Source organism: Ahaetulla prasina, chromosome 1 (assembly GCF_028640845.1).
Source record: "Ahaetulla prasina isolate Xishuangbanna chromosome 1, ASM2864084v1, whole genome shotgun sequence".
In the NCBI taxonomy this organism is placed as follows: domain Eukaryota; kingdom Metazoa; phylum Chordata; class Lepidosauria; order Squamata; family Colubridae; genus Ahaetulla; species Ahaetulla prasina.
The window spans coordinates 72,143,288-72,169,258 of NC_080539.1; the positions used below are offsets into that span (position 1 = coordinate 72,143,288).

The 25,971-nt window shown below is 40.4% G+C and overlaps 1 protein-coding gene across 7 annotated transcripts; it reads left to right on the forward strand.

Annotated features, from left to right (window-relative positions):
* Positions 1-1,867: 1,867 nt before the first annotated feature.
* Positions 1,868-25,174, forward strand: SLC35B2 (solute carrier family 35 member B2). Of its 7 annotated transcripts, XR_009155820.1 has the most exons (5): positions 1,868-2,464; positions 17,048-17,244; positions 18,614-18,774; positions 20,725-22,143; positions 24,198-25,174. XR_009155820.1 is itself a non-coding variant. In XM_058189038.1 (4 exons), the coding sequence occupies exons 1-4, from the start codon at positions 2,454-2,456 to the stop codon at positions 21,661-21,663; spliced, it is 1,308 nt and encodes a 435-aa protein (XP_058045021.1). In that variant the 5' UTR covers positions 1,868-2,453; the 3' UTR covers positions 21,664-23,442. The 7 variants fall into 7 exon arrangements, 6 of the variants coding, with proteins under 6 accessions (XP_058045021.1, XP_058045290.1, XP_058045207.1 ...); XM_058189038.1 differs by lacking the exon at positions 24,198-25,174 and having other exon boundaries at positions 20,725-23,442; XM_058189148.1 differs by lacking the exon at positions 24,198-25,174 and having other exon boundaries at positions 1,869-2,464; positions 17,051-17,244; positions 20,725-23,441.
* The last annotated feature ends 797 nt before the right edge of the window (positions 25,175-25,971 follow it).

The window sequence follows — 25,971 nt, forward strand, 5'->3', positions numbered from 1 at the left end:
CAGTGAGATGGGAAGATAGCGTAGAAAGCTCAAAATAAAAATAAAAATCTGCTGTCTGACAGGAGGGGGAGGGGGACCCCCATGGATCTTATATAACCCAACAGCTCCCCATTTGTAGCCTGCCAAGCAACAAGTGCACTTCCAAACCAGTAGGGAAGGTAAGTAGATTTCACCCCTGGTTAGAAGCCTATAAGCAAGCTAGTAACTGCTGCCCCTAATCATAGCAACATCACTTGGCCATCTGGCTTACTCAACTTAAAGAGACTCCACAACCACTGAATTTGTCTAAAAAGACTTTACACTCTTTAAATAATATTTTTAGTGTGAGAATGAAAATATTTAATTCCCCTGTGTTCCAACAGCAGCCCTTGTTAAATGTTAGATCCCAACACCCAATAGTTGGAAATGAGGAAGTTGTTGAAGGTGAAAGAAGAGAGTTCAAAGGATTGTTCCTGCTCAGTATTAGAAAAACTGTATCCACGGGCGCAGAAAGCTAAAGAACAAATTGAAGAAGTTAATACATCTTATCTTCCTGGGCTTTGCAGCCATGAAATAAAGAGACATTTGTTACTTGGGGAAAAACTGTAACAAGTCTAGATCAAATCTTAAAATTGCACTGACAAGAAAGATACATATTGTCAAGGCCCTGCTTTTCTCAATTGTAACCTATGGCTGTGAAAGCTAGATCATCAGAAAGGCAGATTGTGGAGTTGGAAAAAGTATTGAGAATAAATACTCAATAAGAAGCTGAATAACAAGCTATTCAGTGCAACATGAAGTAAAACCAGCCTGCTCACTGGAAGCACCCTAAAAATGAAGCTTTATTTTGGGCATATAATGAGAAGCCAGGAGTAAGTGAAGAAGACCTGAAGCCATAGCTATTTGCAATGAGAAGAGAAGGCAAAGAATTAAATGTAATATAAATCTCTGCCCTTCACATGGCTCCCTGTGACACTGCCATGCAAGTGAAAGGGTCCTAATTTATGTTGTCATTTTGGCCTCCTTGTAGTTAGGAAAGGACTGTTACGCCTGACGCATAGAAAATCAAAGGCAATTTTTCTTTTAAGAGAGACAGAAGACTAAATACAGTAATCAGATATTCTCATTGAGGGCACAAACGTAAGTTTATAGCTCAGAAATACAATTATTGACCTACAGCAGGGGTGTCAAACTTAAGGCCTGGGGGGCAGATCCGGGCTGCTAAGATCTGGCATGCAGGGCTGGCCTGGAAACAGCGAAGGACAGGCCTGTGGTGCTTATGCCAGTGAAAACGGAGCTCAGGAGGGCTGGACGTGCCCCCACCCCCAGCTCCGTTTTTACTGGCAGAGGGTTGCAGGAGGCCGTCGCAGCTGAAAACAGAGCTTGGGAGCCTGTTTTCACTGCCAGAGCACTTGGGCTGCCACAGGCGTCCCAACATGAATGATGTTGACCCCCACAAATCAAACACAACCCTCAATGAAATCGACTTTGACACCCCTGAGCTACATTCCTGGTGAAATGGATGCTTTTGGCCATCACACAGATGGACTACCAGACTCTGTGGTCTCATCCCAAAATCCCCAAAACTTTAACCTAAGACTGTCTACTGTTGACCTCACCCCATTCCTAAGAGGCCTGTAAGGGGCCTGCATAAGAGCACCAGCATGCCTACCCTCCCTGTCTTAATGTTCCCCTTTAACTGTGTTCATTGCATGTATTCAATTCATGCTTATACTTATATATATTATCTAATATGTACTCCACAAAATAAATAAATAAAAAATAAATAAGAGTCTGGAGCTATTGAAAAAAACCAACAATAGTCAGACTAAGCAGAATCAGAGAGTATTGTACAGCAACAGCACTTCAATTTCCTCGGGGGTGGGGGGGTGGGGGAGAAAAAGCAAGCGAAGGCCATAGCTATTAGGCAAAATAATAGTGCCTTTGGGTACCAGAAATGCTACATATAATAAAAAAAAAACGAATTTAGGAGGCATATAGAGGCAGATTGACAAGATTGAACCTCTGGCTACCAGGTGCAAAGTCAGCCGGCCTTTCAAGCCTGGGCGGGCGACGTTGTTTTTCCAGCTCAGGGCTGCTTGCTTCGCCCGCCGTCTTCGCCACCGTCCGCGGGCATCCTTGGGACAAAGCAGCGATTGCTTCTTGCAACGAGAGGGCTCGCTGCCCCTCCTGCTCCCGGGGACGCTCGTTCACTTTCCGCCCCAGTCTTGCCCGGCCTTACCATCCCTTTGCGAGGCGGGGTGGTGGTGGTGGTGGTGTTTCCCTTCCCCTTCGGAACCGCGCTTCGGCCTCCGGACCTGCAGGTGACGCTGTGGGGCGCCCCTCTTGAGGCGCGACCGACCGGCCGGCCGAAGCGCCGGTTCTTGCGGCCTGTGGCATCGGGGACTGAGGCGCGGCCGTTTTCGAAGGACCCAAAGCGCTGGGAGCATCGCGCACCCGGCCCCGCCGGCATCATGGGCCGCAGGTGGGCTGCTTGGGCGGGCGGGAGGGAGAAGGCCTCGGCGCGGGGATGGAAGCTGCTGTGCCCGACGGCGCGCGGGGGAGGCGCCAACCCACACCGGCATCTGGAAGGATCGGATCCGGCCGAGCAAAGAAGCCGGTGCTGGGAAGGGGGGCAAAGAGGGGCGGAGGCGCCTTTGGGGAGCAAAACCTGGCGGCTTTTTCTTTTCTTTTTGTCTTTTAACCCGCGGCGGGGTGGCTGCCGCTCCCTCAGGCCTCGGCAAAAGGCGGGATGCTGAGGGAATTCCTCCCCGATCCTGGGCGAAACTAACGGGGAAATCGGTCAACTGGGAAGCCCGGACAGAAAAAGCGGAGGGCGGTTCTGGTTATTAGATGGTGCGTTGCGGTGTGTGGAGACATTTCCATCGAAATTGGGCGCTTCGGGTCGCATTTCGGCCCCCCCCCCGCCTTTCCTCGTTTCGGCGGCATCGGGAGGTGGCTGATAGCCACGGATTAACTTTTTCAGGCTGGAAACGGGATGAAATGAACCCTCAGCGGCCAATAGGAGTGAATGGAGACTACAGAGCAGCGTTTGCCTAAGGTTGGCCTTTCGGTGTCGTTTGATGAAGAAGAGCTGGGTAGATAAATTGTACTGTTAAGCTGGATTGATTTGAAGGGACCCAGGCTGCATTTTAATAGAATAGAATAGAGCTGGAAGGGACCTTGGAGGCCTTCTAGTCCAGCCCCCTGCTCAAACAAGAGACCCTATCCCGTTTCAGACAAGTGGCTGTCCAGTCTCTTCTTAAAACCTCCAGTGATGATGCACCCATAACTTTTGACAGCAAGTTGTTCCAATGGTTAATTGTCTTCAGAAAGTTTCTCCTTAATTCCAGGAGAATGAATAGAATAGAATAGAATAGAATAGAATAGAATAGAATAGAATAGAACAGAGAGAAGAGAAGAGAAGAGAAGTTTTTATTGGCCAAGTGTGATTGGACACAAAAGGAATTTGTCTTGGTGCTTTCAGTCTACATAAAAGAAAAGATAATATTCCATGTAATTGAAAATTACATGTTGTTCCTAAGTCTACAGAGATTCTCAGTCATCGTGGGTCGTGGCTGTCCCAAAGATGCTTTTTCAAGAGGCATCAGACCTTTCTTGTTTTTCTTTGAAGACTTCTCATCCAAGAAGCTTCTTCAGTTCTGACTGGATGGTGGGGAATGGAAAGATTCCTTTCAGAGCTGGAGAAGCTCCTTGGATAAGAAGCGAAACATCTTCAAAGAAAAACAAGAAAGCCCAGTTGGCTCTTGAAAAGGCATCTTAGGGACAATATTGTTCCTAACACCTTCTACTAAGAGCACAAATGGTAAATGAGAAACAGAATGGATGGGCTGTAGCATTTGAATAGAATAGTGCTTTGGATCCACATTAAGTAATTACAAATACAGCCTGTGGAACAAGAGTTTTAAATCTAGATGATTTATGACATAGTGACATTTGTCACATAGCTGAAAATTTCAGCTCTGCTGGAAAAAAATATTCTGCTAATTTGGGTGTGCAAAGATGTGATTAGTGTGTATTCACTATGCCTGTATAATGTTATGCATGATTGCTAACAAATTTATTCACCGAGGTCTCATTGTTAGACTTACATATTAAATCTTTCTTCAAAAAGGTTTGCTTGATGCTCAGTGTTGACCTTGTAGTTTTTATATTGCATATGTTCTGAGACTTGATCGCCAATTTTCATTCTGTCCTCTGTTTATTAGAAGAAGATCACGTTTTCAGGGGGCCTTGGTTTATAAAGGGATTTGAATTCAGGTTTATCCCATCAAGGACTATAGTTTGATAGGATCACACAGGCCTTATTTACATGTCATGGCTAACCTAATGATCCTGTACTCCAGTAAATTCAATCATTTTTGATTGGTATCATATATTGTGTGCAACAATGGATTTTGTTGACTGGCACCCAAGTTTTTAGTCTTTCCAGCCAAAGACAAAGAGAGTTGGGAGGCAGTTACAACCCTTACCACTTCCTGTCTTTTTCTCTCTCCTCTGAATGGGGGATGGGAACTTCTGTTGGCAACAGCAGGATCTGTGCCATTATTTAACCGGTTTTGGAATACCCATTTCTTTTATTTATTTATTTTATTTTGTCATATCAGTATATATAGGCATTAACATGAAATGAAATAGCTATATAATATATAAGCATATATATGAGCATAAGTATGTAATAACTATATTAATTGGATATAATGAAAAGAAACAATAGGCACTTTTGTGCTCTTATGCACACCCCCTATTTCTGTTTCCTTTTTACCTTCCCTCTTCCAAGTGGCTGCTGGGATGAAATGGTTACAGAATTACATTGTTGTATAGAAAAGGTCTGTTTTTATAAGATCTCTCTTGTTGCGATCATGAATGTTGGAAGGAAAAGTTAATTCTCATGTTAAACCCTGAAGTTTACTTACTTCTCCAAACAGCTGGCAGCAATCAAGAATAACTGAAAGGCACAGATACAAAAAGTTTTTACATTGTGGGGAGGACTGATGGGAATTAGTTTAGCCTCAAACAAGAATTGCTCTAGTTAGAAAAAAATCTAACCTTAGCTGGGTTTATTGGGTTAATTACCTGTGTAAAAACATATTTACCCTATTTCTTTTCCTATCAGCAATTAAGCCTGTTGTGCAAATAAAGCTCAGTGTTTTAGCCAATGTTAGATCTCAAATATGTATATTTACAGAAACATAAAAACAGTCTCCCACTAGATTGAACCATATTTAAATCTTACTTTCTTTACACAAACAAGGCTGGAAGCTGTTGACAAAACCCCCAGTAAGAAACAGATGAAAAGTAAAAAATAATGTGTCCTCTGAAATTATATAAACTCAACAACCAGTAGTAAAATACAAAATAAATTTGGTACAGTGAAAAAATATTCATAAAGAATATTGTAGTCACTCACAGTCTAATAGAGAAGGGAGAGGATGGACCTCTTTATGGCACATATTAGATAAAAACATTGCCAACAAAGAAGATTTGCTCTACCCTTTTATCTGATAACTTATATATATATATATATTTATTTATTTGAGTTTATATCCCGCCCTTCTCCGAAGACTCAGGGCGGCTTACACAGTGTTAAGCAATAGTCTTCATCCATTTGTATATTATATACAAAGTCAACTTTTATTGCCCCCAGCAATCTGGGTCCTCATTTTACCTACCTTATAAAGGATGGAAGGCTGAGTCAACCTTGGGCCTGGTGGGACTTGAACTTGCAGTAATTGTAAGCAGCTGTGTTAATAACAGACAGACTTAGTCTGCTGAGCCACCAGAGGCCCATATTGAATGAAAGTGAAAAAATTTCAATGTCATGAGTCTTCATTGAAGCTTATGGACCATAATCTGACATGCTGATCCAGTGTAGTTTAGTAGATACGTGTTTCTCAGCTTCCCTGTTGAAGATTAAAATAGAGTCACTGGCAAAAACTCATCCAGCCTGCTTGCATGGTTAAGATAGGACTAGAATCTGTGTTTCATTATTCTTAGTCCAGCAATTTAACCACACAGGCTCTCACTTTACACACACACACATAAAATAAGCACACAGTTAATTGGCTTGATTTATTAATATCGGTATTAATATCAGTTTAGTTTGACATGAATAGTGCTAGTTAGTATTTAAAATACCTGATGCCCTGAATCAATCATATTAAAGTTAACCTTCCAAAAATGTTATCCTTCCTTCTAATCTGAATCTTCAACATAATTCCTCCCATCATGCATCCTCATGCTACCAATTAATTTTTCATGATCTCCATACTACCGGTACATATACTATACCAACATCCAAAATACTCCTTACACGATCAGAACAAACTTGTGTTAGTGGGTTTTAGAAATTATTTTCATTGTGGAACATCAAAGAAAGTAAACTTTCTGAAGAATAATTTTGCTTAATATTGCTAGACTTTGCACTGGCGTTGTATATATATTTATTTTATTTATTTTATTTATTTATTTTGTCACAACAATATATATAAGCATCATACAAAAAGATTATGTAGTATATAAACATATATATGAGGAACTATAAGGAGGTATAAGCATATATATATAAGAAGAAAAAAGAAAAGAAAGAAAAACAATAGGACAGGAATGGTAGGCACGTTTGTGCTCTTATGCACGCCCCTTATGGTCCTCTTAGGAATGGGGCGAGGTCAATATTAGAAAGTTTTTGGTTAAAGCTTTTGGGATTATGGGAAGAGACCACAGAGTCAGGTAAAGTGTTCCAAGCACTGATGATTCTGTTACAGAAGTCATATTTTCTGTATATATGTATGTATATATATGTGTGTGTGTGTATGTATGTGTGTGTGTGTGTGTGTGTGTATATATATATATATATGTATATATATATGTATGTATGTATAATATATGTAAATTTATAGAAATATCCATTTTTGTTCACATTATCCTCCTTTTTATTGATCAGACACCATTTACTTTATTCCATAAATAATGCATTGTAAACTCTGGATTTTTTTTTTAATTTACATTTATATCCCGCCCTTCTCCAAAGACTCAGGGCGGCTTACACTATGTTAAGCAATAGTCTTCATCCATTTGTATATTATATACAAAGTCAACTTATTGCCCCCAACAATCTGGGTCCTCATTTTACCTACCTTATAAAGGATGGAAGGCTGAGTCAACCTTGGGCCTGGTGGGACTTGAACCTGCAGTAATTGCAAGCAGCTGTGTTAATAACAGACAGACTTAGTCTGCTGAGCCACCAGAGGCCCATATTGAATGAAAGTGAAAAAATTTCAATGTCATGAGTCTTCATTGAAGCTTATGGACCATAATCTGACATGCTGATCCAGTGTAGTTTAGTAGATACGTGTTTCTCAGCTTCCCTGTTGAAGATTAAAATAGAGTCACTGGCACAAACTCATCCAGCCTGCTTGCATGGTTAAGATAGGACTAGAATCTGTGTTTCATTATTCTTAGTCCAGCAATTTAACCACACAGGCTCTCACTTTACACACACACACATAAAATAAGCACACTTATTGGCTTGATTTATTAATATCGGTATTAATATCAGTTTAGTTTGACATGAATAGTGCTAGTTAGTATTTAAAATACCTGATGCCCTGAATCAATCATATTAAAGTTAACCTTCCAAATGTTATCCTTCCTTCTAATCTGAATCTTCAACATAATTCCTCCCATCATGCATCCTCATGCTACCAATTAATTTTTCATGATCTCCATACTACCGGTACATATACTATACCAACATCCAAAATACTCCTTACACGATCAGAACAAACTTGTGTTAGTGGGTTTTAGAAATTATTTTCATTGTGGAACATCAAAGAAAGAAAACTTTCTGAAGAATAATTTTGCTTAATATTGCTAGACTTTGCACTGGCGTTGTACATATATTTATTTTATTTATTTTGTTTATTTATTTTGTCACAACAATATATATAAGCATCATACAAAAAGATTATGTAGTATATAAACATATATATGAGGAACTATAAGAAGGTATAAGCATATATATATAAGAAGAAAAGAGAAAAGAAAGAAAAACAATAGGATAGGAATGGTAGGCAGGTTTGTGCGCTTATGCACGCCCCTTATGGTCCTCTTAGGAATGGGGCGAGGTCAATATTAGAAAGTTTTTGGTTAAAGCTTTTGGGATTATGGGAAGAGACCACAGAGTCAGGTAAAGTGTTCCAAGCACTGATGATTCTGTTACAGAAGTCATATTTTCTGTATATATGTATGTATATATATGTGTGTGTATGTATGTATGTATATGTGTGTGTGTGTGTGTGTGTGTGTATATATGTATGTATGTATGTATGTATGTATGTATGTATAATATATGTAAATTTATAGAAATATCCATTTTTGTTCACATTATCCTCCTTTTTATTGATCAGACACCATTTACTTTATTCCATAAATAGTGCATTGTAAACTCTGGATTTTTTTTTTAATTTACATTTATATCCCGCCCTTCTCCAAAGACTCAGGGCGGCTTACACTATGTTAAGCAATAGTCTTCATCCATTTGTATATTATATACAAAGTCAACTTATTGCCCCCAACAATCTGGGTCCTCATTTTACCTACCTTATAAAGGATGGAAGGCTGAGTCAACCTTGGGCCTGGTGGGACTTGAACCTGCAGTAATTGCAAGCAGCTGTGTTAATAACAGACTGTCTTAGCAGTGTGAGCCACCAGAAGCCCTCTTAAGAGTTATATTTCTCTTAAGAGTTATATGAAATAACAAAAAATGAATATTGCCTAATAAACTATCAATCCATTGTCACATTAAAACTACTTGTGTATATATTCACATGTACTTTTGTTCATAATCTGTCAACTTTGGCTTTTTATGTTATGACTTTTCTCTCGGGTGATTTTTTGGCAGAAAACCTTGCATTGCAGAAGGATGCCCATCTGCTGCAAATGTCAATCATAGGAAGGCCCAGATTTCTGTGGGTTTTTATTTTTGAATTTCTTTGGTTTTTAAATATTCCTTGCTGGTGATTTTAGTTTGCAATGATTAACTAGTAATTTATGACCACAAATAATGGTTGCCTCCTGATAACCAGGTCTGACTATACTATAAAAATCAGCATTACTAAATAGGCAACTGTGTCTACTATTGCTAGCTTTTTATTGCAACAATGAGAATTACATTTGGAGCTTATGAAATTTTGTGCTGTATTTTTAATATCTCACCGGTGGAGACTGATTTAATTCAACTAGGAATCTCAAATCAAATTTAAGCTATATTTTGAAACTGGTCTTGGAAGTCAAATAAAAATTACAAAACAGGTTTTTTTTAATTCAGAGTCAATGCATTCTCTGGATTCATGATGAAGTAAGTTGCTACTGTAATTCTTTAAGCTTGATTGGAAACACTTTAAAGAAACAAATACAAGTTCCTATAATCATACTCTGCATTAATAAATCTAGAGAATAATTTTTTTTTAATTGAAAAAGTTTTAAAAAACAAAAACATTTTTCCCCCTTTCCCCCCCTTCCCCCCTCAAAACCCCCTTCCCCCCCCTTCCCAGGTCAATCACATGGTATTGTTATACATAAACCAAACATAGAGTAAGATTTTCCCTTCTAATCCAATAGCCTCATCCGAGTCTTTTCATTTCCTAATCTCCCCCGTTACATTCTAAAATAATACATCCTAATTATTCAAAGGCAATTTGATATCTCTTAATCTGATATCTATTTTGTAAATAATCAATCCATTTTTTCCATTCAATTAAATATCTTTCCTGCGTATTGTCTTTCAAAAAGGCTGAGATTTTTGCCATCTCAGCCAAGTTAGTAACTTTCAATATCCATTCTTCTATTGTAGGTAATTCTTTTTTCTTCCAATATTGTCCAATCAGCAGCCTTGCTGCTATTATTAAGTTCAAAATCAATTTAGTCTCAGTCACTGTACAATCCGTTATAATTCCCAAAAGAAAAAATTGCGGCAGGAACTTTATCTTCTTCTTCAAGACATTTTGAATAATCCACCAAATTCTTATCCAAAAGGCCTTAATTTTCTTGCAAGTTCACCAAATATGAAATAGAGAACAATAATTATAATCTATTTCACATAGAAGTTCATTAGATTGTAGAATTTGCTTTCAGTTAGTAATATCTGTCTACTTGTATGACTTTAATAACGGGGACCAGGCAGATTGATGGCTTCTACTATTGAGGAGAGTTGGGTATTATATCCTGGCTCTGAATTTTAAATAGCTTTTCTGGAGAATGAGAGGAAACATATTTTTTTATTTATTGCCAAATTTAGGCACCATCCATCTCACTCTCAGAAATAGCATAATGTTCAGGTCCTTTTTGTGAGTGTCCTGGAAGCATATCCATTTTGTGAGTGTCCCGGGAGCAGATCCATATCCCGGAAGCATAACCATTTAGATATGAGCCAGCAGTGTGCAGCAGCTGCTAAAAAAGCCAACACAGTTCTGGGCTGCTTAAACAGAGGGATAGAATCAAGATCACGTGAAGTGTTAGTGCCACTTTATAATGCCTTGGTAAGGCCACACTTGGAATATTGCATCCAGTTTTGGTCGCCACGATGTAAAAAAGATGTTGAGACTCTAGAAAGAGTGCAGAGAAGAGCAACAAAGATGATTAGGGGACTGGAGGATAAAACATATGAAGAACGGTTGCAGGAACTGGGTATGTCTAGTTTAATAAAAAGAAGGACTAGGGGAGACATGATAGCTGTGTTCCAATATCTCAGGGGTTGCCACAAAGAAGAGGGAGTCGGGCTGTTCTCCAAAGCACCTGAGGGTAGAACAAGAAGCAATGGGTGGAAACTGATCAAAGAAAGAAGCAACTTAGAACTAAGGAGAAATTTCCTGACAGTTAGAATAATTAATAAGTGGAACAACTTGCCTGCAGAAGTTGTGAATGCAACTTCCAACACTGGAAATTTTTAAGAAAATGTTGGATAACCATCTGACTGAGATGGTGTAGGGTTTCCTGCCTGGGCAGGGGGTTGGACTAGAAGGCCTCCAAGGTCCCTTCCAACTCTGTTGTTACATTATGTTATATCTGCTTAAGAGAATAATGTCACACTAAATAGCTTTCAGTTTGATCAAATCAGATTCTGATGTTTTTAATGTTCCAGTTTGGCACCTGAATTCTTTAATGGAAGCCAGACTTTACCTTTCTTTCATATTCATATATTAATTCATGCATTCATATGTGTATATTGATACAGAATTTATAAATCTTTTGCTATTCCTAAACTACCCTGATTCGGGTTCAAATTTGTTACATTAGAGCCATGATGGCGAACCTATGGCATGGGTGCCACAGGTAGCACACGGAGCCATATTGGTGGGCACGTGGGTGTTGCCCTATCTCAGCTCCGGTGTGCATGTGCACGCTGGCCAACTGATTTTCAGGCCTTCCAGGCCTACCAGAAGTCAGGAAACAGGCTGTTTCCAGCCTCCAGACGGCCTCCGGGGGTGGGTGGGGAAGGCCGTTTTTACCTTCCCCAGGCTCCTAGAAAGGCTTTGGAGCCTGGGGAGGGCGAAAAACAGATCTACCGGGTCCACTGTACCATTGCATGCCAAAAGTGGGGGCCATGTAAGGGGGCTACATGCGCATACATGGGTGCGCAGGGCACATTGAATTATGGGTGTGGGCACACATGAGTGCAACCCCTCCATGCTCCCCCTGCTTTTGGCATGCAACGGCAAAAAGGTTAGCCATCACTGCATTAGAGGCTAATAAAACATCCATAGAACTATGGTTGCAGAGTGGCTACTTAGTTTCAGGATATTTTTTTTTCTTTTCCTCTGCTGTTCATTTCCATTGGCATTTGGAATTGGAGTCTATGAGGATTTGTTATCTCCTACATCAGTAGTTGCCTGAAGGGCTAAAATGGAAAGAACTGCCAATTTTGTTACAAATATTCTTTGCCCTTAACTACTGGGGCATGAAAAGTATGCATATCCAATTAGAGGGGAAACAGTACATGAAGGTAGGCGCTCAAGTTTCCTGCTAAGTTTGTGGGTTAGAAATTTTGAAAGGTTCTTTCATGTCTAGTGTTGAAGCTGATGTTTGCCAGCCAGGAAGAAGTAAGAGCTTACCATACCTGTAACACTAGCTGCTCTGTTGCAGAAAGCTGGAAGAGAAAATCCAGGAAAACCCCCAGATTGTGTGCCAGGCCTGAATGTGAAAGTTTTATTGCATCTAGGATTTAAAAAAAGGAGAAAGCCTGGGTCGGGTAGCACCAGTTGTGCCCATTCCTGGATCAGTAGAGTCTGCTCATGGTTACTCATAAATGAGTCTGTTCCTTCCCAGTCAGACTCTCCAGATACAGAGCTAAATGGTATTCTAGCTTGGTGAATAAACCTAACCTTAATGTTTGTCTGCACATCAGACTGTGAAGTTTGCTGCCATAGGACATAGTAACAGCCAATAATTTTAATGGCATTAAAAGACAAATGCATGAAAAGCAAAACCACCAACTACTGCTAGTTATAATGTTTCTGTATGGCTTCTAAAATCAGCTACTAATAAGTATTCATGTTGGGTTTTGGTATCCTGAGTGGAGGGATGCTATCTTGTGCTTTGAGCTTCCCATAGATATATGGCTGGCCAGTACTGGAGCATATTGTTTTTGTCTGATGCACTGCAGTTCTTGGGTGTTTATATTATGTTCTTTCAACTTATTGTGTCAAATATGCAATATCTTACAATTGTATATTCAATACAGTGTTAAAAATCCAAGACCGCCTATTTAAGTTCAGTGTCAAATAGGAAATTTAACTCATACCAGGCCCAGTACTCTGTCAAGTAGACATTGTTCCATGCTAGACTAATTTTAATACACTCTTAATATTAGGCTCAACTCAAGTCTTATGCAATGTATCATAAAGGACAAGAAATACTGTGATGAATTATTGGAAGTTTCACACAGCCACAAACGCAGATACCATTCAATCAATTGCTCTGCAGCAAGAACAAATTCTGCCAATTGTTTAATCATTAATAGTATTATTAGGGGCCATCTCCAGAGCTGTCTATCTCTTTTTTTTTCATTCAAAAAGTTTTTATTAGTCAAAAAAAAGGTTTATACAAATACATATCAGGTATGGTAAATTTTCATTTTTCTTATCTAAAATAAGAATTTTACTCAAATTTTTTAACACATACAACAGCCATATGGCAAGCAGGTAACACGAAGTAGCTAAGTTTAGAAATTTTAAATACGTAATAAAGAAGGGTCAAGAATAAACAGAATATCGTACTAAAGAGAATAAGGAAAACCAACACAATCAATATCTTTATCACTTCCTAGTTTTGGATCTCAGAACTCTGGGTTCAACATGACCCAACTCCAGGGCCGCAACAGCGGCAGCCGCTTCCGCCCCATGATCTATAACCTCCCCTTCTTCAATTCCTGGGTCATCTGGTTCCAGGAGGGCTTTGTGTTCCTCCACATAGGCCGTAGCCTCCGCAATTGTACTGATTTTTTTCATAATGCCCTCCCGGAAAATCATCAATCCCTCTGGCATCAGCCATCTGAAGCCCACTCCCTTCTGGTACAATTTGCTTGACAAAAAATAATATTTCTTTCTTTTTTCACGTACCTGTCTGGGAATCTGCCTCAGAATGGCTATCTCCTTGCCCCTGTAAATCAGTGCCCCACTCCTATGTTTTCTAAAATTTCATCTCGTCTCTCTTCTCACAAATTTAACATGAACCTCTCTGGGAACTGCATGCGTGCGTGCATATTGCGAATTAACTCTATAAACTCGATCCACATCCCAATTCATGAAATCAACACCTCTCCCAAGAAATTCTCCCAACAATTTAGTCACAACATCTCTCAAGTCTTCTTGGTCCACTTCTTCCAAATTTTGAAACCTAAGGAAATAAGACATTTTATCCATCTGTAGTCCAAGCACAGCATTGCCTGTCGCCTCCTCTCTTTTCTGCACTGCCGCATCTCACCCTCCAAACCTTCCACTTTCTGCTTGTTTTCTGCTGAAACTTGTTGAGTATCCTTTAAATCCTTTTGGATAGTCACAATTTCTGCTCTTATTTCATCCAATTTCTTGTTCATATTAGATAACTTTTCCAAAATTCTCCATCTCTCCAGCAGTTGGTCTCTGACCTTTGCCATTAAGGAAAAAGAAAAAAAATACAAAATCCTCAGGCAGGCACAGTATCCTTGTAATTTCCTCCGGATCCACCAGGGGGCACTCACAGGAGCAACGAGTCCAGAGTACAGTTAGTCAACCAGGAAGCCGAAGGGAAGTGATGTCATCAAAATTCTCATAGTGAAGGCGGAAGCTGGACGCCACCACTGTTCCCCAGAAGGAGGGGGGGCCTCAAACCTTCCCTCCTAAATTTCTCCATCACCTCTTCTCTCCAGAGCTCCACAAAACCCGTAATCTTCTTATTTTAAGTTCTCCTCTCTCCAGAATAACTCGTGCTCCTTCCAACCGCAGGGGAGAAAAAACCCCCCCGCACTCCGGAGCACTCCACTCACGTTTACCGATATTCCCTTCCCTTCTCCTCCTCAATTCTTCTCCGTTCCCTGTTCACCACCAGGCTGCTGCAGTTATAAATCCAATGCCCCGGTGTCACCGGGCACAGCGGCCCAGGCGACGACCAAAATAATGGCCGCGGCCTGTGGCCTCCAAACCCCGCCAAGCCTAGGACGCACCAGCATCGGTCCCCACAGTCCTGTATGTCGGCTGGGAGACCCCTGGCGAGCCGTCCGTGCGGCAGGTGTCCTTTTCGGAACACCTGGCCCCTAAGGGCCTCGGCGGCGGCCGGATTCGGGCACTGGAGGCAGGAGAAGCCTTCCAGACGTCCGTTGCCGCTGGATACCGGAAGTCGTCTCCCAGAGCTGTCTATCTCTTATCTCTCATCCAACCCCCACCCCCAGTTGGATTTCCACGGTTTAAAAAAAAAAATTAACACAAAAAGAACAGAAATTTGAGAATTTCACCTTTTTTTTTTTTAATAGCTACATGTTTGCTACAGAAAAATTAAATAATGCAAGAGGTATTGCAACTAACCTTGCAGTGAAATAGGCTATAAATTCCTGGTGAGACTTTCTTAAAACCATGTTTTTGTTGCAAAAAGTATTATCTTGCAAAAGTCTTGCAATGAAATACTTTCTGCCCACAACGGTTAATGGGAAGGGAAGGGAAGTGCTATTGGAACATTTGAAGGGTTGGATTGAAGGGTTGAAAGGTTTCATTAGCCTGCTTTGAAAACTGTTTCAGTGTTTGGTACTGTAATGGGGTAACAATTAGGCTGAAATTCTGTGTATGCTCAGAAATAAGCTGTTTCATTGTGTGAAATTGCTTCTGGATGGTTATTTATTCTGAACATTTATATTCCTGAAAACAGAAGGGGAGGCAATCAACAGCTCCAGGCATTACTTCCTCTAGTGCATGGGGATGGGGTGGGGATGTCTAGAGTTCAGGAGGAGACTCAATTAAGACGGCCATCTCCAGCATTTTACCAATCATTAACCTTAACTTTGCTATAAAATTCTCATCAGGACATGTTCTATTCAGTGAAATCGGATGAACAAACAATAGAGGGTATTGCAGGGCATTTATCTACTTATTCCTTTTGAATACAGTAATATTTCTTTTGGCTGTCCACTATGCAGTTGCACAACAGAAAGACGTTACTCCCCAGCTGCACATATCTTAATTTCATTCTGACCTCTGAAAATACGTCATTATGATTTCCTCCAGCACTTATGCACAAATTGCTGAGTCATAAGTCACAGGAGTCCAGATCAATATACCCAATGGGTGAGAGATGGTATGGGTTTAGGACAGGGGTTTGCAACCTTAAATACTCAAAAAGCCATTTCCCACAGAAAAGAAAACACTGGGAGCCACAAAACCTGGGTGGGTGTGGTCAACTCAGCATCACTCACTCCCACCCAGTCACATGACATCCCCCAACCATGCCTTCCCAGGTTTTGTGTTTTCTGTGGGAAACAGGTATCTCTCCCTGTGTATCTCTTTCTCAATCTCTCTCTTTTTCTCTCTCTCAGGCCAGGCGAGGAGTGACTGGAAGGCAAGGGTGAGGGGTAGGGCCAGCCAGTGCTGAGTTCAGCTGATAGGGAGCCACAGGAGGGGGATGAAAGAGCCACATGCGGCTCCGGAGTCATGAGTTGCTGACACTTGGTTTAGGAGGATCTATACAGTTGTTGCATGAAAGAGCCTCTCCTATTTTCCACTGTCCTCGAGAGGTAGCTCTTAATTTCCCCCCCCCCCACCGTTTCATTGACCTGCCTGGATGATGAGTTGTCTTGTGAGGATTGCACTTTTTAAATTGTGATTCTCTACATCTACTAATGTTTGCTTTGTAGGAAGGTCTTCTTACTTCCCAGATATTCTGCTTGTTCCAATATGCATTGTTTAATGTATAAACATGGCAGACGTGTGGCTGGAAGCTGCCAGATGTTATGAAATACTTATTTCGAAAGTTAAGTTTTAAAAAAATGCCTACAGGTAGTCCTCCACTTGCGATCATAATTGAGCCCAGAAAGACGTTTGTTAAGTGTGTTTTGCCTCATTTTACGACTTTTTCTGTCACACTTGCTAAGTCAACCACGGCTGTTCTTAATTTAGTAACATGGCTTTTAAGTGAATCTGGCTTCCCCATGGCCTTTGCTTGTCAGAAGGTCGCAAAAGGTGACTCCAGGGCACTGCAACTGTCCTAAAGATGACAGTTAAAGCTGCCTAAAGTTGCCAAGTGTCTAAATTTTGATCACGTGACTATGAGGATGCTACAACGGTCAGAAGTGTGAAAAACGGTCTTAAGTCACTTCCCCTCCCTCAGTACCATGGTAAGTTTGAACAGCCACTAAATGAACTGTTGTAAGTTGAGGACCACCTGTAATTGCTCTCCTAGTTTTGCCTAGTAAAAGAGGAGCAGGGATAGGGGTGCGGACAAAGAAGCCGTTTGCATGGTTCTCCCCTCACGTGCTTAGGGAGATATGTGGATTTCCTTGGCCTTATTGCTCAATTTTTCTTCTTAGCAGGTTCTGCCTGTCTCTTGTGCTAACGGCTCTTCGTGCGGTGGCTGCAGATGAAGCTGCACCCCTTGTTCACCAGGACTCCTGGGGAGACTTTTGGCTGTTACGGTTTTTGGTCAATGCTGCAGGCTATGCAAGCATTCTTGTGCCAGGTTTCTTGCTCATACAGTATTTTAAGAGGAAGAATTACCTTGAAACCGGTAAGTACCTATAGAACAGCATCTCCTTTTATCTTTTTGTCAGCTAATTATATATCAAGCTGTCCAGGTATTGAGCTGGTGTTTGGAATTGTTAGTGGGCAAGAGAAGGTCAATAAAGGGAAACTGACTCTGCAGGAAGACAGAAGCGCTTCCATGCCCAGGAGGCATAAGTGTACTCAATCCTCTCAAAGGCCAAGCTTCTCTGACAGTTTCCTTTCACCTTGGTAGATGTTACAAAAGTACCTTTTACTGCCCCCAGCTGGTTCGCATATTATACTGTTTCTGGGTAAGAATTGATGTGGTGGCAGTATTCTGTATGCATGGATAGCCTCCCCATTGAATTGGTAGTGCAAACTGTGAATGCTAGCTTGGCAAAATGGGCAAAATTCAGCCAGACAGAACCCCCATTATACAAGTAGTAAAGGAGTGGCTTTGGTTGCCTGGTTTTGTTTTTCCCTCAGTTCTGTTAAGATGCCCCCTGCACATTTAAATTCCTGTGCAAGGAAGGCCCACCCAAATGTGTACTGTGTTTTTAGTGCCCAATGAAAATTTTATGGTCCAGTAATTTTAGTTGTATCTTTTAATACTTTTTCAATGGTTTTATTATTATGCTCTATTCTGATTCTGTGACCAGTTTGAATTTTCTGTATTTGAGTGAAAAATATGTTTATAAAAATAAACATGGTTACTGCTACTGCTGAAGCGCTTTTCTTTAATCACTCAGCTGTGTTGTTCTCCACCAAAAAACACTTATGTGTTGTTCAGTTACATCTGTAATAAAATGTATCCTCTGGGCCTGTCTTTCATTAGCTTAGCAAACTGTTAATGCAACATTGTGAATAAGAGACATGGAATGTGAATCTGCCTTTCTGTATGGCCAGAAATACAGAAAATATATCTTAGCAGGAATAAGTAACATGAGAAAATGAAAATAAAACTGGATTAACAGGGATTATGTTGGTAGGAAGAAGCTTGTAATTAGCATTAATGAACGGGGGCACGATGGCTCAGCAGTTAAAGATGCTGAGCTTGCCAGCTGGAAAGATGACAGCCAGTGTTCGAGATCTGAGCACTATGCAATGGGGTAAGCTCTCATTACTTGCTCCAGCTCTTGCCCTCTTAGCAGTTCGAAAGTATGTAAATGCAAGTAGATAAATAGGTACCACTTTGGTGGTTGAAATAACAGTGTTCCGTGTGACCATGGAAATGTCTTTGGACAATGCTGGCTCCCTCAGCTAAGAAATGGAGATGAGCATCGCCCCTCCCCCCTAGAGTTGGACACAACCCGGAAAGGGAAAATCTTTACCTTGAGCCATTGAGATAATGGATTGCTGTAGATAATATTCTTTTTTTTCTTTTTCTTTCTTAGGCCGTGGAATTTGTTTTCCAGTAATCAAATCCTGTGTTTTTGGCAATGAGGCCAAATCAGGGCATCAGGATGATGCCATTTCGGCAGCTCGAAATGAGACTGTAGAGTCATCTACAGCCCGTCAGATTTTTAAGCTGCTATTCTGTGCAACTGGCTTACAGGTAAAGAACAGATAGGCTTTAGATTCCTCGGTTTTAAAACTTCCAATTTAAAGACTGACAGGGAAGTATAGGTAGTTCTTTAGTTACAACCATTCATTCAGCAACTGTTTGAAGTTACAGTGGCGCTGAATGGTCTTATGACCCGTCCCCAGAAGTGCTCCTGGAGAGTGCAGAGAGAGAGAGCCAAGAAGGCAAGGAGGGCATAGTGTGAGTGAGCAAAGGGAAGGAGGCCACGGTGTGTACAGGAGTGAAGAAGAGTGCAGTGAAGGCGAGCGACGAAGTTGGAGTGTGTGAACGACAGAACATAGTGTATTTGCAAGAAGGCTGCAGTTTGTGCAAAATGAAAAGAGGGAGGATGGCTGAGGCTTCCAGGGGAGGATGTGGTTTGCACCACACCCTCAACTCACCCATGGCCTGGATCAGGCCGTCCCCACCCTGGGGCATCCTGTGCTCCTTTCCTGGGACTCTGTCTGCTTAATGACCCACGATTCTCTGTTATCAATGGTAGGCAGAAGTACTGGAGTTCTGGTTGCTAAGCAAAGTGGTCACATCTTGTTTGATGACTAATTTGCTTCGCAACCAAGTTGTGCCCCTAATTAAGATTTACCTTTATGAGAAAGTCAAGTACCAGTTTTGGAGTGACAGAAGTTGGGAAGAAATGTTTATATACTGGTTGGTCCAGTTAAAGGAAAATAATTTATAAGGCTGATATATGTTGCATGAAATAAATGTGTAAATATATAAAATGAAATTTACCACCTGTATTTATTTATTATTTAGATTTTTAGATTTTACTGTAAATTGTAGCAATACCAATTTCTTCATTTGGTAATGGAACTTGACAATGTGGTTAGCTCAAAGTTAAATATATAGATGACGTAGGATCCAAATATTCTACCAGTTAATTTTCATCTGTAATGGAGAGAACTGAGTTTATAGTGATTAGTTTAGTGTTGGCTTAATGTAATAAGAGAACCCCAGCTATTGTTCTTTCTAAACTTGGTTTGTCGTTTAGCATTATTTGTGAACCAGGGCATTATGGTTTATTCTACAAACCAGTTAAAATAATCAATTAACACGATGTGTGCTAACCATATTTTTCTTGGGTCAGTGGAATGCTAGGAAAACTTGTACAAATTTGCAGCATCTAGAATTTAGAATCTTTAAAGTTCCATGAATTCACCTTTTACACAAATGCATAGACTGTAACATTTCACTCAATCATGTTTAATTTAAGCCTAACAGTTTAGCTCACATTGATAAGCTATTGATTTTTTAAAAAATAAGGTTTCCCTAATTTTCTATTAGCAGGAGGTTGCTGGGTTTTCTTTAATTATTGCAGTTTCTTATGGCCTCTCTCTAACAAGCAGGCTATTGGATGTTGATAACTTTTTAAAAAATTGAGTTGTCTAATTGCCAACTCTTTTCTTTCCACTCCAATCAGGACACACTGATAATATCATAGTTGTCATGCTCTTGTCAGAGGAGAAGTTATATTTTTTCATGAACATTTTAAATAAAATTAACAAAACATAGGGTAATTTGCTTATGAGGCTTAACTTTTGGTACACCCTGTTTCCTCTACACGACCAGTTTGTTTCTTTGTTATATAAGGATCAGCAACATCCTCAACTATTTTGAGGTTAAACTAGCACTTGATTTTTGCAACATTAAAGTATAGGTGATGCCATAATTTAACAATCTCCGTTTGACTTTGTCAGATTTTTTTTTTTTCTGGTAGACTAGATCCTACTTTTAAGGGTTAAGGGAATACGGTCAAATCTGGCTTTTAGCTTTCAGTTAATCTTGATAAAGTGTTTACTAGCATTTAGATCACTCTCGATACATAGGAGTTAAAAGATTCCCTTCAGACTGTCAGATGATCACCAAGTGTCACGTCCTCCCTAATAGTTGCCCTCCTAATCTCCTTTCTTCTCTCTCACTTTGTAGATCTCCTATTTGACATGGGGTGTCCTCCAGGAGCGTGTCATGACCAGGTCCTACGGAGCAAGTGAGTCAGAGCCTGGAGAGAAGTTCAAAGATTCTCAGTTCCTCGTCTTCATGAACCGGATCCTGGCCTGTACGGTGGCTGGCCTCTATTGTGCTCTGATCAAGCAGCCCCGCCATGGCGCTCCCATGTACAAGTATTCTTTTGCTTCCCTCTCCAACATTCTCAGCAGCTGGTGCCAATATGAAGCTCTCAAGTATATTAGTTTCCCCACCCAAGTGCTGGCCAAAGCCTCCAAGGTGATTCCGGTCATGCTGATGGGAAAGCTGGTGTCACGCAAAAGCTACGAGTACTGGGAATATTTAACAGCAGCACTCATTTCAGTAGGGGTTAGCATGTTCCTGCTCTCTAGTACTCACGACAAGCATCTCTCCACTGTCACCACCTTCTCGGGTGTGATCCTCCTCGGTGGCTACATTGCTTTTGACAGTTTCACTTCCAACTGGCAGGATGCCCTTTTCACCTACAAGATGTCCTCGGTGCAAATGATGTTTGGAGTGAATGTCTTTTCTTGCCTGTTCACCGTGGGTTCGCTGCTGGAGCAGGGGGCCTTGATAGAATCAATAAACTTTATGGCACGGCATTCAGAGTTTGCTGCCCACGCCGTGCTTTTGTCCGTGTGTTCCGCTTTTGGACAGCTTTTCATTTTCTACACCATCAACCAATTTGGAGCAGCCGTCTTCACCATTATCATGACTCTACGCCAAGCCTTTGCCATCCTGCTTTCTTGTCTCATCTATGGCCACGCAGTCACCGTGATGGGTGGGCTGGGAGTAGCTGTGGTCTTCATAGCACTTTTCCTCCGTGTCTATGCCCGCAGTCGCATGAAGAAGCGAGCAAAAAAAATGCCCGCGGGTGAGGGCGCAGTACAAAAGGTTTAGGAGCTGCAGGAAAAGCTGTGTCCTCCCCACCAGATCCAAAGCATTTGCTTAATCCTGGTCATGAACTTAGTAAAGAGCTGGAAAAGAGGTGCAGCTTGATTATTTTTTCCCAGATGATTTTTTTGGGGGAGGGAAAAGTACTGGGTTGACTTGAAGGAAATGAAGGCGTGCTTCTTCTGACTGTTAATGTCTGAACAGTCTTCTCAAAACAAGTGGTACCAAGATCCTTTTCTCAGTGAACAGATGGAGGTGAGCCTAATAGGCTTACCCTGACTTGTGGTTTTATAAGAGATGGCTTATTTATGATCAGGGCAAAGTGAAGTTGTTTTTTGTACAGTTCCCATCCTACTGCTGTGTGAAAGGGAATACCAAGAATAAAACTTTGAAAAGTTCTAATCAGAACAAAATATCCAGACTTCACTATTGGAAGACCAACCTAGCCCAGCTCCCACAGGAAACCTGGGACTTTTCTTACTGCGGGTAATCTTTTTTATAACTGGGGCGAGGGGCGGGAGGGGATTGCACTTAAAAAAAAATAGATTTTAACCTGTAAGAGCCATAGGGACATGGCAGTATTTTGATACATTAATGCCAGATGTTCATCTCCCTTTTATTTTTCAGCAAGATTTGAAGTAATGCTGAAGTACAAAAATCAGCATTTAAAGCTTCCAGATGCCTAACAAACCTGCTTTTCATCTTTTTTATATAAGTAGATCAATTTAGTTGTGGTTGCATAAGGGCAGTGGGGGCCATTTGCAGCCCCACTTACTCCTGCCCTACAGAATTTGATTTGCTGAATAGAGAGCTCTTTCCAATTATTGCTTATGCGTTTTCTAGTTTGGTGTGCTCATAATTTTGCTGAAAAGTTTAGATAGTGCACCACTTTTGCTTCTGTTGGTTTTTGCTAGCTAACCGTCAGCCATTCACCCATTCTTTTTGAACCTCGAGCCAAATCTTGGGACATTTTCCTGGGATTTATAATTGTAGCAAGCGGTTCAGAAAAGCACATCCATTATCTTTTTAAAGGTTGAATTTTTTGGAAGAGGCTCAATTTTTTTTCATTGTTCTTGACAAGGTAGTACAGCAGTACATCTTGACTTCTTTTGCCTCATCTCTCCCTTAATGGATTTGCAGAGGTTGCTACAACTTCTCACTTTAACTAAGGAACCAGCAATACAAGACAAACAGCTCAGCCTTGTATTCTTCCAACAAGATGGCTTTCCTTGAAAACTTGAGTATTGCAGAGCTCTGGCATATACACTCTCATTTTACATTGTGTGCTCAGCATGTTGTAACTATTGAGGGTGAGAATTTTGAATGTTGTTGCTCAAAGCAGTTGGCTAGTCTTTTTATCATTTTTGGAACTAAGAAACTTAGCTCCAAGTTGTACAGGACAGGAGTGATGGATATGTCCAAACACAATTGCTCTGAAACCTCACTGTAGCATTGGAGTTATTTTGCCAGTTCCACCAGAATGTCTGGATTTTTCCAATTTAACAATTTTAAACTGCCAAGCTGAAATTGTGCAGGGCAAATATTTCTTAAAATACAACTATATTATTTTATTAAATTTAAAATATGCAGCAAAGAAATGGCTCAGGTTATGTTTTGTAATCTTACGTTGAGCATAGGGTAAAGCAAACTAATCCGTTGCAGGGCATTTAACATTTTCTTACATCCTAAAATTATTGTGGTGTGGACTAGTCCTTTAATCCAAGAACAAATAAGAACAGATAATTTCACACAACACAGTTGTGATAAGTAGATAGTCCTATTTACAGCGTGGATCCATTTAAGTGGAAATTATTGCTGTATCATGGGTAACCCGGTACAGAAATTGACAGTGGTAGGGCTGCAGCCACTATTCCATTTATTTTGTATTGAGAGACCAATAGATCAGTCTATAAGATTTTGAGGTATCGATAACTTCTTATGGAGGCGACACCTCTTCTCAAAGCCTAAAAAGAATGGTTACAATATTGGACCAGGAAACCATCTAAAGATCTAAAAGTGGGACTTTATGAGTAAAGGAAGTAGGTGAATGCCCTCAAAGAAAAGAATAGTTGGTGCTCCAATTCTGGATATATACCATTCTATTTCCCACCCACCAAAACTCCATGTTTATCAGGATATACAGATCTCTTAGTAAATGGTAAATAGAAAGTGAGGTCCCCTTGTCTATGCAGAGCTGAACCTATTTGGCATACTATTTTTCCTTCGGAGCTAAAAGCCCTATTTAGTTTATTTCCACAATAATCAATGTACAGTGGAAATTAGGGGCGGCAGTGCTTCGAGTCAGTTTTTGACTCCTGGTGACTGCCTGGATAAATCCCTGCAAATTTCTTGGAAAGGTGTTTTGAAAGTGGTTTTCCTTTGGCTCCTTCCTAGAGCTTCAAGAGGGCGACTGTTTCCAAAATCATCCAGGTCTCCCAGTTTCTAGCCTAATGCCTTGATACTACAGCAAACTGGCTCTGCGTATCCAGAATTGACATGATTTCTGATCAGGTGTGTATTCTATATCATCCAAATTACAGCTGCTGCAGTTTTGTGCAGGTATCCGGAAGGAAAAATCAATAAAAACCCCACGTGGAATTGGTTAAGATCAAAATGTTAAAGAAGAAACTGAAGGCTTGTTTCTGGTGGCTCAAGAGCAAGCTTTGCCAACGAATTGCATGAAAGTGAAAATTCAATATGTAACAACAGTAGCAAATGTCTCCTTTGTATTGAAAAAGATGAAATGACCATTTGGTCAATGGCTGCAGCAAAATTTCACAAACTGACTAAAAGCAGTGTCATGACCAAATTGTCAAAATTATTCGTTGGGAAAATTGCTAGAGTTTTGGGTCTATATGTAATAAAAACCACTGGGACCATCAAATTGAGAAAGTTTTAGAAAATGAGCAGGTTGAGATATTATGGGACTTTAAGATCCAAACAGATAGGCATCTTGTTCATAACATGGCTGATATCAATTATTGGAAGAGAAGGATGTCTTATTCATTGATGCTGCTATATAGCCCATGATGCAAAGACTGAAGAAAAACAATTAGAAAATATTACGAATGAACGTGACTTGCAGGTCAATGTTTAATGCTTGTGGAATTGTGAATGGAGCCTTTGGAGTAATATCTAAAGGACTCCCTCAATATCTGAAAGTACTTGAACATTCTGTTGGAATTTGGACTTGAATTTATTGGACTTGAACATCCTAATTTTACAAACAGCCCCACTCTGCTTGGAACTATCTATGTTCTTAGGCCCTCATCTTAATAATTCTTAGGCCCTTAAGTTTTCATCTATCTTAGATTACCCACATATAGTGAAAACTGAAGAATCAAGATGTCCTACGGAACTAAAATATCAAGAATATGGGTGAGGATCACTATACTACGAATACCTGGGCATTCTTCAAGCTGACAATCATTAAGCATACTGAAGTCAAGAAGGTGGTTACAAGTGAATTCATCATGAGATCTTAAAGTCCAAACTCACTGGAGGAAATGCGATTAAGGTAATTATCACCAGTCATTAGAAAAAAAATCAGCTGAAATAATAGACTGGACATAAGCAGAACTAAAAGACAAGACAAGAAAAATGACAATAAATTATGCCCTTCATCCATGCAGTGATGTTAGATTACTTGCCAAGGAAAATTCCCCCAAAATAAGACAAATAAGATAATAAGCCCAATTGGGCTTTTGAACACATGGCAATAAGGCCAAACGCTTATTTCAGGATAAAAAAAATAGAAGACAGGATCTTATTTTGGGGAAACACAGTAGTTGGGCATGGAATGTTGCAAGTACACCAGATGGTTGAAAAAGAAACTAGTGCATTGGAAGAAAATTTGAAGAACACTAAAAAAGATGCATTGAAGCTAGTACACAACGAAGGCTGACTGAATACCAGAGACCAAACTAGATTAGAAGAAAGATCAAATGAAGAATAGCAAAAGACATGGCAAGGTAAAGTATTACATGGCCAACACATAAAAAAATAGCAGGCAAAGCAAATAACAAGACCTGGTAATGGCTAAAAGCAGTTATGATGAAGAAAGAAACAGGCTAATTCTGGCTTTACAAAACCAAGCCTTAAGCACAAATGCATGCAATGCCAGAATTAAGACACCAATGCTCCCTCCTTGAAGAAACTGAAGAAATAGATCACCACCTAGTGAGCTGCTGCAAGAAAATCACACAAACTGGCTATAAATAATGACACGCCAAAATAGCAACATTGGTGTGTTGGAATGTCTGCATGAAATACCATTTTCCTGCAAAGAAGAACTGGTGGGACCACAAAATAGAA

Bases quoted from the DNA above. Each gene is read 5' to 3' on its own strand.
- SLC35B2 (XM_058189038.1), top strand. The intron at 17,245-18,613 runs GTAAGTACCTAT...TTTCTTTCTTAG, and splicing joins GAAGAATTACCTTGAAACCG to GCCGTGGAATTTGTTTTCCA. The intron at 18,775-20,724 runs GTAAAGAACAGA...CTCACTTTGTAG, and splicing joins TCTGTGCAACTGGCTTACAG to ATCTCCTATTTGACATGGGG.